Source organism: Varanus komodoensis, unplaced genomic scaffold (assembly GCF_004798865.1).
Source record: "Varanus komodoensis strain SLA01 unplaced genomic scaffold, ASM479886v1 scaffold1, whole genome shotgun sequence".
Classification (NCBI taxonomy): domain Eukaryota; kingdom Metazoa; phylum Chordata; class Lepidosauria; order Squamata; family Varanidae; genus Varanus; species Varanus komodoensis.
Genome location: NW_025335268.1, coordinates 104,690,688 through 104,706,262, shown reverse-complemented (window position 1 = coordinate 104,706,262; position 15,575 = coordinate 104,690,688). Strand labels below are relative to the sequence as shown.

Below are 15,575 nucleotides of genomic sequence, written 5' to 3'. Positions count from 1 at the left end.
GTGGTAGTATGAACTGATACTCAGCAGTTCAAAGCACACCCCAGTCTTGACATATGCATGTATGGTAAACTCAACTTGCTGACATAGAAACTATGCCTTCTTTACAGTGACTAGCAGTAGCTCTCCAGGCTTTTAGACAGGAGTCTTTCGCAGCCCTGACTGAAAACACTGGGAATTAACCAAGAGACCTTTGCACGCTAAGCAAATGCTCAGAGCTGCAGTCCTTTACTGCATCACATGATGGTGCACTCATTTTCTCTGACATGATAAAAATGCCTTGGGGCGACAGTGCCCACCACATCCAAAAGCTAAGATTGATCCCTGCACAAAGGTCTCATTTTAGCCTTGCTTGTTTTTAATTCCAGTGCAGTGTGCCATTCTGAAAATTCCCCTGACTTTTTCCAGAGATCTTGCCCCACCTACCATCTTGGTCTTCCTGCCAGAACTCAGATCCACCTCAAAAACTATCCTGCCACCTTCTTTCCTTTTCTTCTTCTCAGTGCTCCCCCCCCCCCGCTCTTTTTTTTCCAAATGGCCTATCCAACCCCTTAATGCATACAGCATCAGGAGTTGATATGAATTGCTTTGCTTAATAAAAGGCCAGCAAAGTTTATATGCCTAAGATTCTATTACACTTCCCAATATCCTGAACTAAAGCAAATAATATTGGCATTAAATGAATAACAATACATAGTTGCTGAGAACTTTGTGGAATGTTTATAAATCCAAGCTCCATAATCAAGTTCACTTCGTACCTTACATATGGGGTCCCTTAAAAACAGAGGCACAGTTCATGTTTGCATGTACCTGATCTATAAACTCTAGTTCCACATGTTCATGCTTATCCCATACATCCAAAGGTAATCTCAATATCTTTTTCAGTACAACCATTCATTTCTGGTACTTTTAGGTTTCTTGTGACAAAATGTCACTGCAGATTATGTCATAGAAATAACTTTCTGAAATATACATCTATTTTGAAGGTTGTGTTTATGCTTTGGTTTGTCATTTTGAATTACATAATTTAGGAAATCAGAGCAGGTTTAAATGTGTGTGAAGTGGAAATCCAACTGGAGTTCTTCCACTGATGGAAAACTCTTTTCAGTGGTATAGGGAATGATTCCATATACTCCTGCCCTGACCCAAATCTCTCTCAGTGGAGTGGGGAGTAAGCAGACTTGGGAGATGTAGGATACTTTAGGAAAAATTACTACATCTCCATTTTGCTGATGGTATTCTTCCATTAGTGGGAGGACACTGGTTGGATTAAGGCCATGAAAGATCATTCAAAGAACTGTGGGCATGAATATATATTGGAACATGTCATTTTGATGTCTGCAGTTCACACTCACTGGCAATCTCAGTCCATGCTGGTCTTCTCCACCTTTGCACATGACTACTTCAGGCAGTTTTGGAATCAGCACAGACTCTGCAGGCTGCCTTCATAAAGTTCATACCAAGAAAAACTGTGCTCCTTCTTCTAGGAAATGTCCCCATGTGGTTATAATGTGAATCTGTGAAAGACGATCAAAGAAAAGGATCTTCCTTATTATACTGAGGTTGTGCTAGGTTTTCAGCCAGTTTAAATTGTATTTGATGATACTGAAGCTAATGAAGAAACTAGTAATTCAATATGTATAGCCCTATAAGTTACCAGTTTAGATTAATCTAATGCATAGATTGTGATCTTCTGGATTCAGCAGTTATTTCCCTAAGATGGGGGACATACTTCTCAACTGATGAGAAGTAACCTTCTCATCAGGTTGAGAAGACTGGTTAAAATATGTACATGAGCTACAAGTTTTTGTCTTGGTAGGGTAGAGAGACAGGCTTAGATATTTGCAGTGTTTGGTAGCAGGGAGAACTGTCCAACAGGTTATATTGACTGATGAGTTTGAATCTTATCACATTCCTGATATATTGTGCTCACAATCATTGGTTTAAAAGTTTCACAGTGATCTTTTATGTCTTACAGAGGCCATTGCCTCAAACTGCATACCTCTGATTAGAGGTATCTGTAGTGACTATAGTCAAATCACATATATCATCTCAGTAACCCTTAAAGCCTTATCAGTAATGAAGCTGCTACTAGGTAAAAGACTTGCAGAATTCCACGAGCTGGCAGGGGCATTTCTCCTCATTCACTTGGCTGCGACCCAACTCATGACCACATTTCCTCCTCCTAGCAAGCATAGCAACTGGACCTGCTCCTTGCTTCTTCTGTGGCAACATGGCATTGCTGCAACCTTGCCTCCTGCCACATATGTCGCAAGGCTAAATCCAGCTAGGAAAGAAACTTCAGAAATGCATTTCTCCTTGCTTGCATGGATGATAGCCAGCAAAGCATGACTGTCATCAGCATCCCCCAGACTTCAGCCTTGGCAGGAGCCCAGGGTAAGCCATTGACCTCCACAGTATGCTGTTTCTCCAAGAGCTGGAAAGGTGGGCACAGGGGGAAAATCAGCTGCTTGGGCTTGCTTATTTGCAAGGAAGTGAAGCCAAAAATCTGAATTCCACCACTGTCACTACAACAGTGGCAGTAGACAGGAAGAAGCCCCATTTCAGGGCCCATTCCCCTTTCTCTCCACTCTCAGTTGACATGGCGCCTTGGGTAACACACCACCTGAAGCAGTTATGGCGGGGGGGGGGGGTGTGCAAACTAGTGTCTGCCCATGCAACCCTTGGAAAGGAGCAAGAGAAGAGACAATGGGAAGGGATGCCTCCCACTCCATTTCTCCCTTTCCCCTCCCATTGGCTCTGGCTCCCTTTCTAATCTCCCTTTCATAGACATGCTGTGCAAGAATGTTGAAAACTGGCATAGATAACACGGTAAACCACGTTTAAGGATTGAGTATGGCTTGTTAATTCATGTATTGCTATAGAAATATAATCAACCACCCAGTGTGGGTGATTGTGTTGTGTGAACCCAGCTGAGCTAACAAACCATGGTGAGCAACCAACAGTTCACAACCCAGCTTCAAACCATGGGCTTTCTCCATGGATTTTTGTTGTTAACAAATCATGACTTGTCAGTGCAGCTGCGGGGACTGAAAGTGCCTCTTTGTTGTGCCAGGAAGGGGGAAGCTAGTGCCAGCTGCCCCCAGGGGCTACTTGTGCACCTGGAGAGTGGCTGGCCCTGGCAAGGCCAGGACTAGCTCTAGAAAAGAAGCAAAGACATTTGCCTCTCTTGCTGAGCAAGTCATTTCTCGTGGGTCTTTACCCAAAGGGGGATTGGTCATCTGCAGAAACAACCCCTGGAACAGCCCATAGATTCTTACTGGGGGAGTCTGAAAACAGCTATCCATAGTGAGGAATCTACACTGGCAACTGCTGACTCTTATTACTGGCTATCATGCTGTGCAAATCCACTCACAGTGATGGCATGTGTCAGATCAACAAAGGCAGGGAGCTACCGCACTGATGGCTTTACTGCAGGTAGACTTCCATAGCAACACATATGGAATCCTAACATTAAAACATTAAATAGGCCATTTCCTCAATTGCCCAGGTACTTAATGATGTTTCATTCACCCTGTTAAGAACTTCTGTCCTTCACCATCTGCTTTTCATCTTTTAAACACAATTTAGGGTGTCACTCAGTACTGGCTGGGAAATTCTGGGTGTTCTAAGCCTTTTCTAGGTCTAAACATGCATAGGATTGTGCCCTTCCCATACTTGCATCTTTCTAGATATGTTTTGAACCTCTGTTACAATATGCCCTAACATTGTGTGCTGCTACATTTTTTGGACTTCTCTACACTGAGAGAAGGTTTTTGTGGCAATCAAACTGAAGTGGATTCATCCAGGCATATGAATTGTTAACCTGAAACCAAGCCTGGCCCAATCTTGAAACAGGCTAGTGGGTCCAACACAAATTTGGCCGGCTTATTCCTCTTTTTTTGGAATTCTCTGTTAAATTTGTGATGCCAGACACCCTCTAGGAAGGATTCTGCTGCCACCGTTGCTGGAAAAAACATGCATGTGGGAAAGGGCAGCTGACTGGGTGGTGAAAACTGGCAAAGGAGACAATGACCAGAGCTTTTCAGGTGCGGGGGAAGAAGATGACTTGAAGATTAACTTAGTTTTTCCTTTGGGTAGTAAAATCAGTTAAAATAATTTTATGCAATATGATTTGAAGGAAGAGAATAAAGGGAAATCTTTCTCTCATTCTTCTAGTGTTAACTCCTACTATATGTGCAACCAACTGTTGGAAAGAGTGCCAGATTTGTTATAGAAATATTTCCCCAGTAAGTTTAGGAACAGTGGGCAAAAGAAGATGACATTGTAGTATTTATAGCATTTTTCATAGAGGGAACATACTGTGGAACTGAAACAGCTTGTGATGTGATTCTATTGACAGTAACAAATCATGGCTTAATTAATTAAACCATTATTTGCTGGGGCACATACCTTGTATATGCCTCTCTCTTTCACTCTCTCTAGGTATGTAACTTCTGATCATCCCTAACAATCAATTATGGGTTAACTTTTGGTTGTTTCCCCTTGAAGAACTCAAAGTGGGTGTGCACAACTGGGCAAATTGAAGACTGCCTATTTAAAGGGACATTGCCATGCATGAAACACACAAGCAGGCAAAACATTGGTTAATTTGCCACTGCTACATGCTCATGTAGGCGCATGCCTGCAACACAGCAACACAACCTCGGTGCCAACACAAACTTGATGCCCAGAAAAACAGAATGAGGTTGATCTTACTCTGTATTATTAATCTGCTACCTTTATGCCTAACAACACGCCTTCAAAGTGGCTTCCAGTAAGCAAAATGTAACATAGAAGAAGTATATTTTCAGTTTGTCAGATACAGAAAATAGTGATTTAATATCGCAGGGCATGAACTCATTAATACAAATGTAGAGTGCAGTCTTGTGGAGAGCAGCATAACCGTTCAATTCAGGAACTCCTGCTCATCCATTGCAGAGTTGAAAGACTGGCAGAGGCAGTCTGCATGCTTTGGAGGGAGGAAAGGAGGCTGGAGCAACCTCAGGATGCCTGATATCCTTGCTATCCAGTCTCCTCCCCTTTGTATCCCCCAAATTTCCTTCTCCCACCCTCCAAGGTCAGGTTTCTCACCTTGGAAAGCAGCCAGCATGGTTCTTTCTGTGCTGGCAGTGAGGTGGTGAGTGGAAGCTCCAGTTCTCAGCTCTGAAGTTGGAGCACTGTCATTGACCTTAGAGCTGGAAATCTGAACTCTTTTATGTCTCTCAGATAATGTCAGCGGGCCATGGAATTGTTTTTGTCACAAAAATCAGCCTTTTAATCTCTCTGTCTTCCACCCATTTGATCTATGCCCCAGCCAAGGCAAAGCTGGGGCATAGATGAACAGGACAAAGTAGGCCTAGATGAATCTTCTAATTACTTTTCCAACAACATTTTAAAATGTTTTCTGCTGAAGTATTCATCCATAAAGGACTTTTATTTCCTAAACTGGGGTGGTGGGGTGAAATCCAAAGCAATTATATACATGTATGCATATGCATATTGTTACAAATCTATCTTAAGTACAAATATTTTTTGTGTTTAGATAGGAAGAGATCAAAAGAAAAAGGACATGGAACTATCAGCCAGCAAATAAACTTAATTAGCACAAAAAGACCAGTGATGTCACAGATTCCATTTTATGGAAAACCTTTTCCATGCCTCTCCTGTGAATCCATTTCCAAACTTATCTGCAGTCCTGAACCACAAAGTAGCACCATGCTTTGCATGACTGTATGCTGCTTTTCCCCCATGGATTTACATGTTCTCATGTTCTGCCTATATGTGTTTTTTTTTCAATTTTTTCTTTTACTTCATCTGAAAGGTACCACATTTGCTCCCATAACTGCATTTGGCCCTGTTTTCCAATATTCTTTTGCCTACATGATTTTTCTCATTTTCTTTTCTCAGATGCAGCTTCATTCTACATAGGTATGCCATTCCTCTGCTCTCTCATGACCCCCATCCCTGGGGGATCTTTCTGCTCTTGCGTGTTTTTAACCAGTGTTCATTCCTCCTTTGATACATGCTTGGAAATGTCACTCTTAACAGGTTGTTTTTCATTGCTTTGTCTAACAGCATGCTATACGTAGTTCAGCCTCTCATTTTGAACACTGTTCAGATTTGTGCAAAATTTGTGGCTAGGTCTAGATCCAAATATCATTACATTGGACCAAAAAGTCAAGACTCCTGTATTCGTTTCATTTAACCTTTTGTCAGTTTACTTTTGACATTGTTTGGCACAAAGATTACTGTCAAGCCTCAGCTTTGTGTAAAGAATGTGTAAGTACCAATTGACTGGAGAAGAAATCACAATATGAGAGAGGTAATTGAACATGTCAGTCACACTTCATCATCATGCAATCCCCACTTGGTGAATCACCATTGTATGGTCAAGTGCTAACTAATTTCTCATTTTTTCCCAAAGCTTTTGTAGCTGTAGATTTGTAGCAATATGAGAGCTGGATAATAGTTTCATTCCATTATGTACTTAAAAGTTTCTTCCAACATCTAAAAGGTACTTCAAATCCATAACTGGTGCTATATTTGTTGTCAGCATCTGGGACTTGGGCAGCAGGAGTCAAAACAGAGGTACTGGGATGAGGACAATAGAACTCAAGGCAGGGAAGAGTCTAAACTTGCAGTTTATAAGGCACAGTCTAAATCTGTGGAGTGAAGAAAGAGGCTGGCATCAGGAACCAGGAGTACATATCAGGAGAAGTCATGAACAAACCAGGAAGGAAAACAGCGCTGGCTGCAGGTACCTGAGGCATGATAACCAGGCAAGATTCAAGAGCAGCAAAGGTGTGACAAGTAGCATAGCAGGGTGAGGCAAGTGCCAGGCAAGACAACAAGGCATGGCAGGATATGGCAAGACAAGGCACCACAATGCAGCAACACAGGGCAGGACAGGACATAGCAAGGCAGGAACCAGGTGTATGTAAGGGTCAGGTAAGATGCAGGAACTGAACTGCAGTTATCAAGAAGACCTACATTACTGAGCCAAGGCAGCAACACATGATAAAGCAAGGCAGGACCCAGATGCAGCAAGGCTCGGGCAAGGTGCATGAACTGAACAACAGGTAGCAGGAAGATCTGTGCTGCTTAGGCAAGGCAAGGTGCAATAGGAACCAGATGACAGGATGCACAAGAGCTGGACCACAGCACAAATAGGAAGGCCTACATTGCTGAGGTCAGTTTGGAGGGAAGAGTTCTCTTTTATATAGCTCTTTCTCCAGGTCTCCCAGCTGGTGCTCCTCAGAAGACTGAGGGCTCCAGCAGGGTCTGGGACTGATCATGCAAGCACTATAGTGTCTCTTCTGGATCTAGCCACCAGATGGGGCCCTGGAGCAGCCCAGACCCTGACAATTCTTTCTTGAAGGTGAGATTGCTTTCCACAAAAAAGTAGAAACTCTTTCAACCTAAGTTGGGGGATTCTGCTTGTCATCTAGACCAGAGCTCCTCCAGACCAGTGCTGTCTCCTAACTTCCCGTGCAACATTTTCCAAGGGCCAGAGGGCTACCAAGGCTAGGATGAGGTGGCGACTTCTACTTCCATCAGCACAATTGATCCACCATCAATCTGAATCCAGTCTATTGGCAAACATTTCCTGACTATTTCCCTATTTCTGTACTGTAAGACCGTCTAGCATTAATGTCACATCCCACAATGTGAAGTACTACAGTGGTAAATTTTGAAGTGCACACACTCACCATGACTCATCATGGCAACTGTGTCCATATCAACAAACCATTTCTAGCTGTTTGCTTCTCTAACAGGAGCAAGTTTTTGGTAAAGCTAATGGGTCTTAATGGGCATTCAGGACCAAGCCATTCCACAATACTTTGCTTTACAACAGCAAGTGATATATTGTTGCACAGAAAATTAATTTCTCACTGCCTCCTGAACCACCTGGAGCTGTGAGAAGTGCTGCTAAGTGCAGGAGGAGCAGGGAATTCCAAAGGAAGGTGGCAGATGGTGTCAGCTTCCCTGGTAATAGAAAAGCTCTGGGGTTCAATCACACCACAGGGAACATGGCTGCCATGTGGAGGCCGTTTGACGTAGCTTCCACACTGCAGCTGTTCTAGAGGCTTAGTCTCCACTATGCATCTCTCCACAGCAAAACCAAACATGCCAGATCTTATTGAGTAGATGAACTGCAGTGTGCAGGTGTTTTGAAGTTAACTGATATTTATATCTGAAGTTAACTAATATTTTGAAGTTAACTAATATTTTTCTTCTAAATATATAAAATATAATAAATATGTTTTCCTCCACAAGGTGACAACAGAGAGAGACAAATACAGTGGTACCTTGGCTCACGAATGCCTTAGTTCATGACCAAATTGGGTCGTGAACAAAAATTTCATGAAAATTTTGACTTGGGTCGCAAACTCTGCATTGGGTGGCGACCAAGATCGCAGCCATCTCCCCACCCTACCCCCAAGTGGGGAGATGGCCATGATCACAGTTGCATCCATGCAGGAAGACATGCGTGATCACGGCTGTGTTGTGCTGCACCCATCTTTCCTGCAGGAGCATGCCTGTGATCACGCATGTCTTCTCTGCACGAATGCAACTGGTGGGGCGGGGGGGAGATGGCCATGATCATGCTGGTTGCAGGGGGAGGGGGAGATGGCTGAGATTGCACCCATCTTTCCTGCAGGAGCGCACCCGTGCCAGAATTTCTTTGAGAAGCACCACCCCAACATAACTGTAACGAACAGAGTGTTGAATCTGATGAACGATAACATGGTCTCTCATTTCCAGAGGGTTATGCAGCGCAAGAAAAAACAAGTGACTATAGACAAATTTTTCACCAAAATTGACCCTGCAGCTAAGAGACAAGGAAGAGAGTAAACCCCTAAAAGAGATCTCTCCAATGTCCTTATGGAGGGGGACTCTCCCTCAAAACAATAACCCCCCCCCAGGTTAGTGTTCTCCACTGTACTGTACAGTACTTTGTTACTTTGTTGTTCTTTGTCACTTTGTTTCACATTTTTCTGATTAAAAAAATAGTTAAAGAATGAATTAACCTTATTTACATTGAACCTTATGGGGAAATTTGACTTGGCCCATGACAAAAAATTGGCTCACAAACACATTCAGAGGGGCTAGAATGGATTAAACTTATTTACATTGAATCTTATGGGGAAATTTGATTTGGGTTACAACCAAAGTCGTGGAACGCATTAAGTTTGTGAACCAAGGTACCACTGTATGACATGTTGTATACATACTGTCAAATGACTTAATGTGTGTATTTTTGATAAAGAAAAGATACAGCTCCTCATATTTCAAATACATCTTTTGCTGATGTGTTGTATTAATACTAGCATAGGCAATCACTTGTTTCTTTGGGAAGGCCATGTATATGAGGGTGAAAACAAATCACATTATCACTGACTCGAAGCCATTTGGGATAGGTAGCCTACAAACTAAATGAATGAGTACTACTTTCCATGCAGCATTTTACTTCTACCATTCCTGATGTCATAAAAGCCAGAATAACTCAGTCAAATTTGGACACTGCACTTGACTTAGCTGTGGGCAAGGAGCTTTGCTGTTCCACTTCAGGCAGCAAAATAATTTGGCTGGCCTCTAATCAGATTTTGCGGGGGAATGGATTTCAGGTCTTGGATATATAAAGAAAGAACAATGTACCTGACAATAACCCAAATAACTCATCGCTTCTTTCCTCCTATTACCTGCATGTTTGAATTTTGGGAGCCTCTTCTAAGTGTTCAATTAACTTGGAAGCCAGCTTGCTTTGGGGTTTGCCTAGCAATGACTTTGCCAGATGCTGTTACTCTTATACTGAAAGTTTTAAACCCAGCTGATACCATTCCCATGTAACCTCCCATTCCTCCTTGTGGCTTGTTCATTTAATTCAAATGCATTGTTCCTTCATGCATGTTGTTGGAATGACCAATGAGGGAATGCAAGCTGCCTGATTCCAGCCTAAGGTGAATGATTCTCTCAATATGGACTAGCAGTGCTTTCCAGTACTAGCTACATTTTTTGGCAACTGACTATATATTTTTGTTTGTTTCTTCCCTGATTCCTTTTCCACCGTCTTTTGGTTGGGTTTTGAATTATACCTGCTTCTTTACTGCTCTTTTTGTTTGTTTGTTTGTTTGTTTTCATTCTCCTCATTGGAGGCAATGAGCCGTCCAGCGGTCGGAACTCCCCTGCCCCTTACCGGCCAGACAGCCGCCCTCTAACACCAACTTACGCTCAGGCCCCTAAACATTTCCATGTTCCAGGTAGGAGCTGGCACTGTGTGTCTTGGTGTCCTGTCATAGTGTAGACCGTAGCCTTCTGTAATCGTTGTCTTGTCTCCATTTTGCCATGCTGTTCAGTTTGTTTTTGTTTTAAAACTTGGATTCCACCATACACCGCTTTGAAATACAGGGGTCGCTGGTTTGTTTTGAGCAGAATTAGAAAACACTGACCATGGAAAGATTTTTAAGCTATAAATGAAATCTTTTCCTTGGTTGGAGAACTAGGAGCTGTAGTTTGGTGAAAGTGTAGAGTACATAGCCCAGGTCTCTTTACCACCATAAGCATCTCATTTTGGATTCCCTGCCTTTCATTATGTTGAGAGAATTCAGGTAGCAATCTTAAATATATTGACTTCAAAGTAAAGCCTGTTGAACTCCATGGATCTGTTGAATAGAATTGCACTGACACACATTTAGCCATTGCTTTGTTTTTCTGACGCAATGAATGTGCTTTTCTGTTTGGGATCGTGTTCCTTGGACAGACAGGTAGTGCCTAGCTGTTATGGTAATGTCCATTGGTAAGCTTCCTCAGGAGTCTATAGTTTCTAGGCTCCTGTGAGAAGTTGTTCAAAATCATGCATATGCTCATCAATAGAAATTGATTTAATAGTGCATTTCATTTTATCTACCCTTTTCGTCCCACCAGGGATGGGGAACATTTTTCTGTGTTACACTCTGAATTTGTTCCGGTCTGTAGTCCAGCAGTGACCAGGACCAAAAGTGAATCAAAATCAAAAGTGAGCATTGCATACACATTGCACACATCAGTTCACACCGCTCTTCCTCACAGTCAGTATTTCTGTCTCTTTCATTTCCCTGAGAGAGAGAGAGAGAGAGAGAGAGAGACGCTGACAGGGAGGCAGGCATGGCCTCAGAGCATAGCCATTAGTATCTTTAGTTCCACAATCAGCTTTCCCACATTTACCTACTTGCCTCCCTCCTAAACTGTCTTTCTTAGAGGAGAGCTTCTTTTGCATCCTGTTGCCTGTTTCATCTCCCTGTCAGATCTATTACTGCTAGATGGCACTGCCAGGACAACTAGAGGCATGGCCTTCTTGGAGTGGGATCTGTCTCCTGGGAATCTGGATGAAACGATCCTCCCCATTCTGGAGGTTTCTTGACACTGTTGTGCAATTATCAAACCAGAAGTTTTGGCCAGCTTTAAATAATTCTGTCCCAGAATTGGCATTATTGTTTTGCAATATTACTTTGGAATAGTAATATTCCTTGTTACTATGATTGTTTCTATAATTATTGTATCCCACTTTTCTCCATCATGGAAGTCAAGATGACAATGTGTGATTCCCAGGTGGTCACCCCTCCAAACACTCACCAATACCCAACCCTGCTTAGCTTCAGCAACAGAGCTGGCTCATGTGCCTTCAGACCATGCCTTGGAAGCCTCTTAAATAATACCCTTAGTTTTTATGATAGTGTCCATTTCCTAGAGACAGCTGTTGCTAAGGGCTGCTTCTTAAATCCCACCTATTTATTCACAAGAAAAACAATTTCATCAATGTGCACTGTGTAACTTTTGGGAGGAAGAATTGGATGGTAGGTAGATTAAATACAGTGGTACCTCAGCTTACTAATGCCTCGGTTCACAACCAAATGGAGTCGTGAACAGACATTTCAGAAACATTTTGCCTCAGGTCGTGAACTCTGCATCGGATGACGATCACGCCCGTCTTCCCTGCATGAGCGCGCCCACGCCTGTCTATGGCTGCGATCGCAGTCGCGCTTGTGTAGGGAAAGTGGGCTTGATCACGGTAATGCTGGGGGGGTGGGGGAGATGACCACTATCGTGTCCATGTTCCCTGCCCAAGTGCAACTGCGATCACGCCTGTCTATGGCTGCAATTGCGGTCATGCTTGTGCCGAGAACACAGGCGTGATCGCACTCATGCTGTGGGGGAGGAGATGGCCACGATCTTTGTTGTTCTTTGTCACTTTGCTTCAGATTTTTGTGATTAAAAAAATATTTACAGAATGGATTAACCTTATTTACATTGAACCTTATTGGGAAATTTGACTTGGCTCATGACCAGTTGGGTCGTGACCAGAGTCGTGGAATGAATTAAGTTTGTGAGCCAAGTACCACTGTTGTTCCTCAGACAAAGAAAAATGCACTTAATGTTTCTTAAACAGTTTGAGATGACACAATATTAATCCTGTTCTATGGTAAGTTAGGTTGTCATAGGCTTCTCTGGCCCCACTGTATTTGGAAAAGATAAAGTCATGTGTGCCTGTTGTTTGTCAACAAATAGTTTTAGTGGCATTTTCTGTATATGTGTCAAATTGTGATGTTTTCCTAGTGGTAGCAATGTGCCTGGCTGTAACTTAGTGTTTGCATTCATGGTCATGGCTTTCTAAGACATTCTTAGTGGATTCACCGTAAATTGGTAAAAGTGTACTGGGAGGGGGTCATAACTAAAAAATGTTGGCCAAAAGTGAAAGCTTAACCATTGTACTCCAACGTAAATGGTTAAGAGCATTATGTATAAATTTCAGGTTTTAACCAGGCAACGTTTATAAGCTTGCAACTGCATGTCTAGTATAAGAGGGATGCACTTTACAAAACTTAATAATATCTATCCTTAACACTCTGAGACTGTATACTTACTTGGGAGTAAGCCTGAGTGAATATATTGGTACTTACTTCAGAGTAATCTTGCATAGAAATGAGCTATAAATTAATTCAATGGCATTCACATTTTACTCTGACTACCAAGTTCACCTAGGTGAAAGAAACTCATATTTTGGAGTGTTTGATTATTTCAGTTTTGTTTAACAATAACTCGGACTTTTTAAGAATCCTCTAAACTTTCCAAGCATCCTCTCTGATACTTTGCATTGTCATATCCTTTCCATGAGTTTATGTATTCAAGCATATTTTTAAAAGTGGGCTGCATTTGCAATATTGCTAGATGAATATTACCTTATTTAAAGTAAACTTATGATCTTGGTGGTATGAGTTGGCAATTAGCATAGCGAGAAATAGTCTTGAATAAGATGGCTGTATTTCAAAATGAAAGATGTAAAGCCTTTAAAGTAAATCTACCTCATCACTAAGTATGTGTTTCAAGGAGCTGCTGTGCACAATTTCCAAGTTGTAATTGGGAGACTATTTTCTCCACAAATTGCTCCTCCTCCTCTTACTTCCCTTGGTTGCATTTCCTCTGAATTATTTATTCCACTAACAATCTACTAAGAATTTGAAGTGAATGGCTTACATCTAAGGTACATCACCATGTTCCCTACTCTATATGTCATCTATCTGTGATATTTTTCCATCTGTTTTATGTTTTATTTTCATGAGATTCCTCCCTCTTTTGTGTGATATTAGAGTTAGCTTTCTGAATTTCTGTGCCAAGTCCTTGGTTGGAAGCATCCTTTAATTTCATGTTTGGTTTCTTTCCCTTTTCCAATAACTAACTGAAGACGTCCAAATACTCATATGCGTTTGTTTTTTATTTTTTCAGATCAAGGCATCAATATTTATAGGAAACCACCTATCTACAAACAGCATGGTAAACCTTATTCTTTCTGTCTTCAGAATGGGACAATCTAATACATTAAATACCTGTGTGGCAGAACACAGTGCTTAGCAATGTGTTAAATTTTTCTCTTTATGTTTTTCTGATGTAAACAGAATATTTTTTGAAAGTTGTGCATGATGCTTTGAGTGTAATTTTCCACAGAATGGTTATTGGCAACACAGAACCCTGCTTGAAAGCAAGAACTTTGCAATGTGTGTCTTTCTGGCCTTTGTTTCAGACTTGTAAACTGCCTCTGCCTAATGTTTAAATCAGAATAGAAAGGTGCTTGCTTTTTTTTAAGGGGGAAAAGGGGGAAACAATAGCAGGCAGCATTCTAAATGAAAATCAGGTCAAAGATCTTGCATTCCTATTTTCTGAAATGTGGAAAATAATATTTCTGTTGGAAAGCCCTAACCAGTTAAGAAACTGATGGGAACGTTTAATTTCTTTCCTAACACTACTAATGAAAAAGCACTGTGCACCTATTCCAGCTTTGCTTACTCAATGGAGGGGTGGGGGGGGGGGGGAGAGAGAGAGAGAGAGAGAGAGAGAGAGAGAGAGAGAGAGAGAGAGAGAATAGGAAAAGAATTATTTGTAGGAGAGCACCAAGATGGTTTCAGGTGGAAGCTGATGTCATCTGGAACCCCCATAAAATACCTTGTTTGAGGCAAGATCATTGCAAAATAAAAGCTTTATCTAGGAGTACACCTAGTCCCTGGCAGGGCACAAGTGAAGACAAACAATAAATATTTATAAACAAATAAATGCTCTACACAGTGTATTCCTATTTGGCACTATCACCACAATTTACATAAGAACAGACCTCAAGACAAAAAGTTAATTTTTTAAACAACAGATTGCCCCATGCGTAGCTTGAATGTCTGCAATGAGAATAATGAATGGCCAAGTTGTAAGCTTGCCTGCATGTGCGTACACACACACACACACACACACACACACACACCGCTCCTTTATGCACTCTTCTCAGAACTCCATAATATCAAAGACAAGCCCAGAACCATGACAAAAAGGGGCTTCTGCCAACTTTTTGTTTCTACATCCCATTCCCCCCCACCTCTTTTATTATCATGAAATAGGTACGTTCTCAACATAAATATTTTTAAAGCTTTCATACAGGGCTGAGATGACAGACATAAGAAGACATTTTCCCCATTTTCCCTTCAGCTTCTATCCCTGCCATGCCTCCTTACAATTAACCATGTATTTATTATTTATTTATAAATAAAGATTTTTTTATAAAGAGAGAAAGAATTTCTAAAGACATAAATAAGAATTTATGTAAAGAAGAAGGCTTCTCCCCTCTTCGTATCAGCAGCTGCATCAAGAACTGTGGTCATGCACTGGCAGGGCACTGATGTATCTCTTGATCTGGAGGGGAAGTGCCCATATGAATGCCCATACAAGCAGGCATTATCTCTTGCTATATATTACTTTTGCACCATTTAATATAACTTCTCCCATATATCCCATACAAAGATAGATACATAATGCAATATAAAAAACACATTAAACCCATACCAAAATAATAGTTGTTCTTCGTCGTGGTCTCTGTGCATCACACATATGGGTGCTGCACCTGCACAGTGCCTAGGCCGGAAGGTTAGAAAGCTAATGGTTTTTGGAGGGAAAACGCTCCCCTCCCCTCCCCCCTCCCCTTGCAGTATAAATAGAGCAGAGCGTCTGCCATTTTACTCAGTCTCTGCGACCGCCGTTCGCTGTGCCTCGTGTGTGCTTCT

General features: G+C 41.8%; 1 protein-coding gene across 16 annotated transcripts in view; it reads left to right on the top strand.

The window, feature by feature from the left end:
* The window catches only part of ABLIM1 (actin binding LIM protein 1), a 153,111-nt gene that overhangs the window by 108,595 nt on the left and 28,941 nt on the right, over nucleotides 1-15,575 (top strand). For 9 of the 16 annotated variants that reach the window (XR_006415615.1, XM_044439401.1, XM_044439384.1 and 6 more), the window contains 3 exons: nucleotides 5,908-5,928; nucleotides 10,158-10,262; nucleotides 13,762-13,809. Coding sequence is in view for 15 of the 16 variants with exons in the window: in XM_044439401.1 (XP_044295336.1) it covers nucleotides 5,908-5,928; nucleotides 10,158-10,262; nucleotides 13,762-13,809 (174 nt within the window). In the remaining variant the exon portion in view is untranslated. The remainder of the gene's footprint in view (nucleotides 1-5,907; nucleotides 5,929-10,157; nucleotides 10,263-13,761; nucleotides 13,810-15,575) is intronic. The other 7 variants (XM_044439442.1, XM_044439417.1, XM_044439471.1 and 4 more) reach the window with 3 other exon arrangements.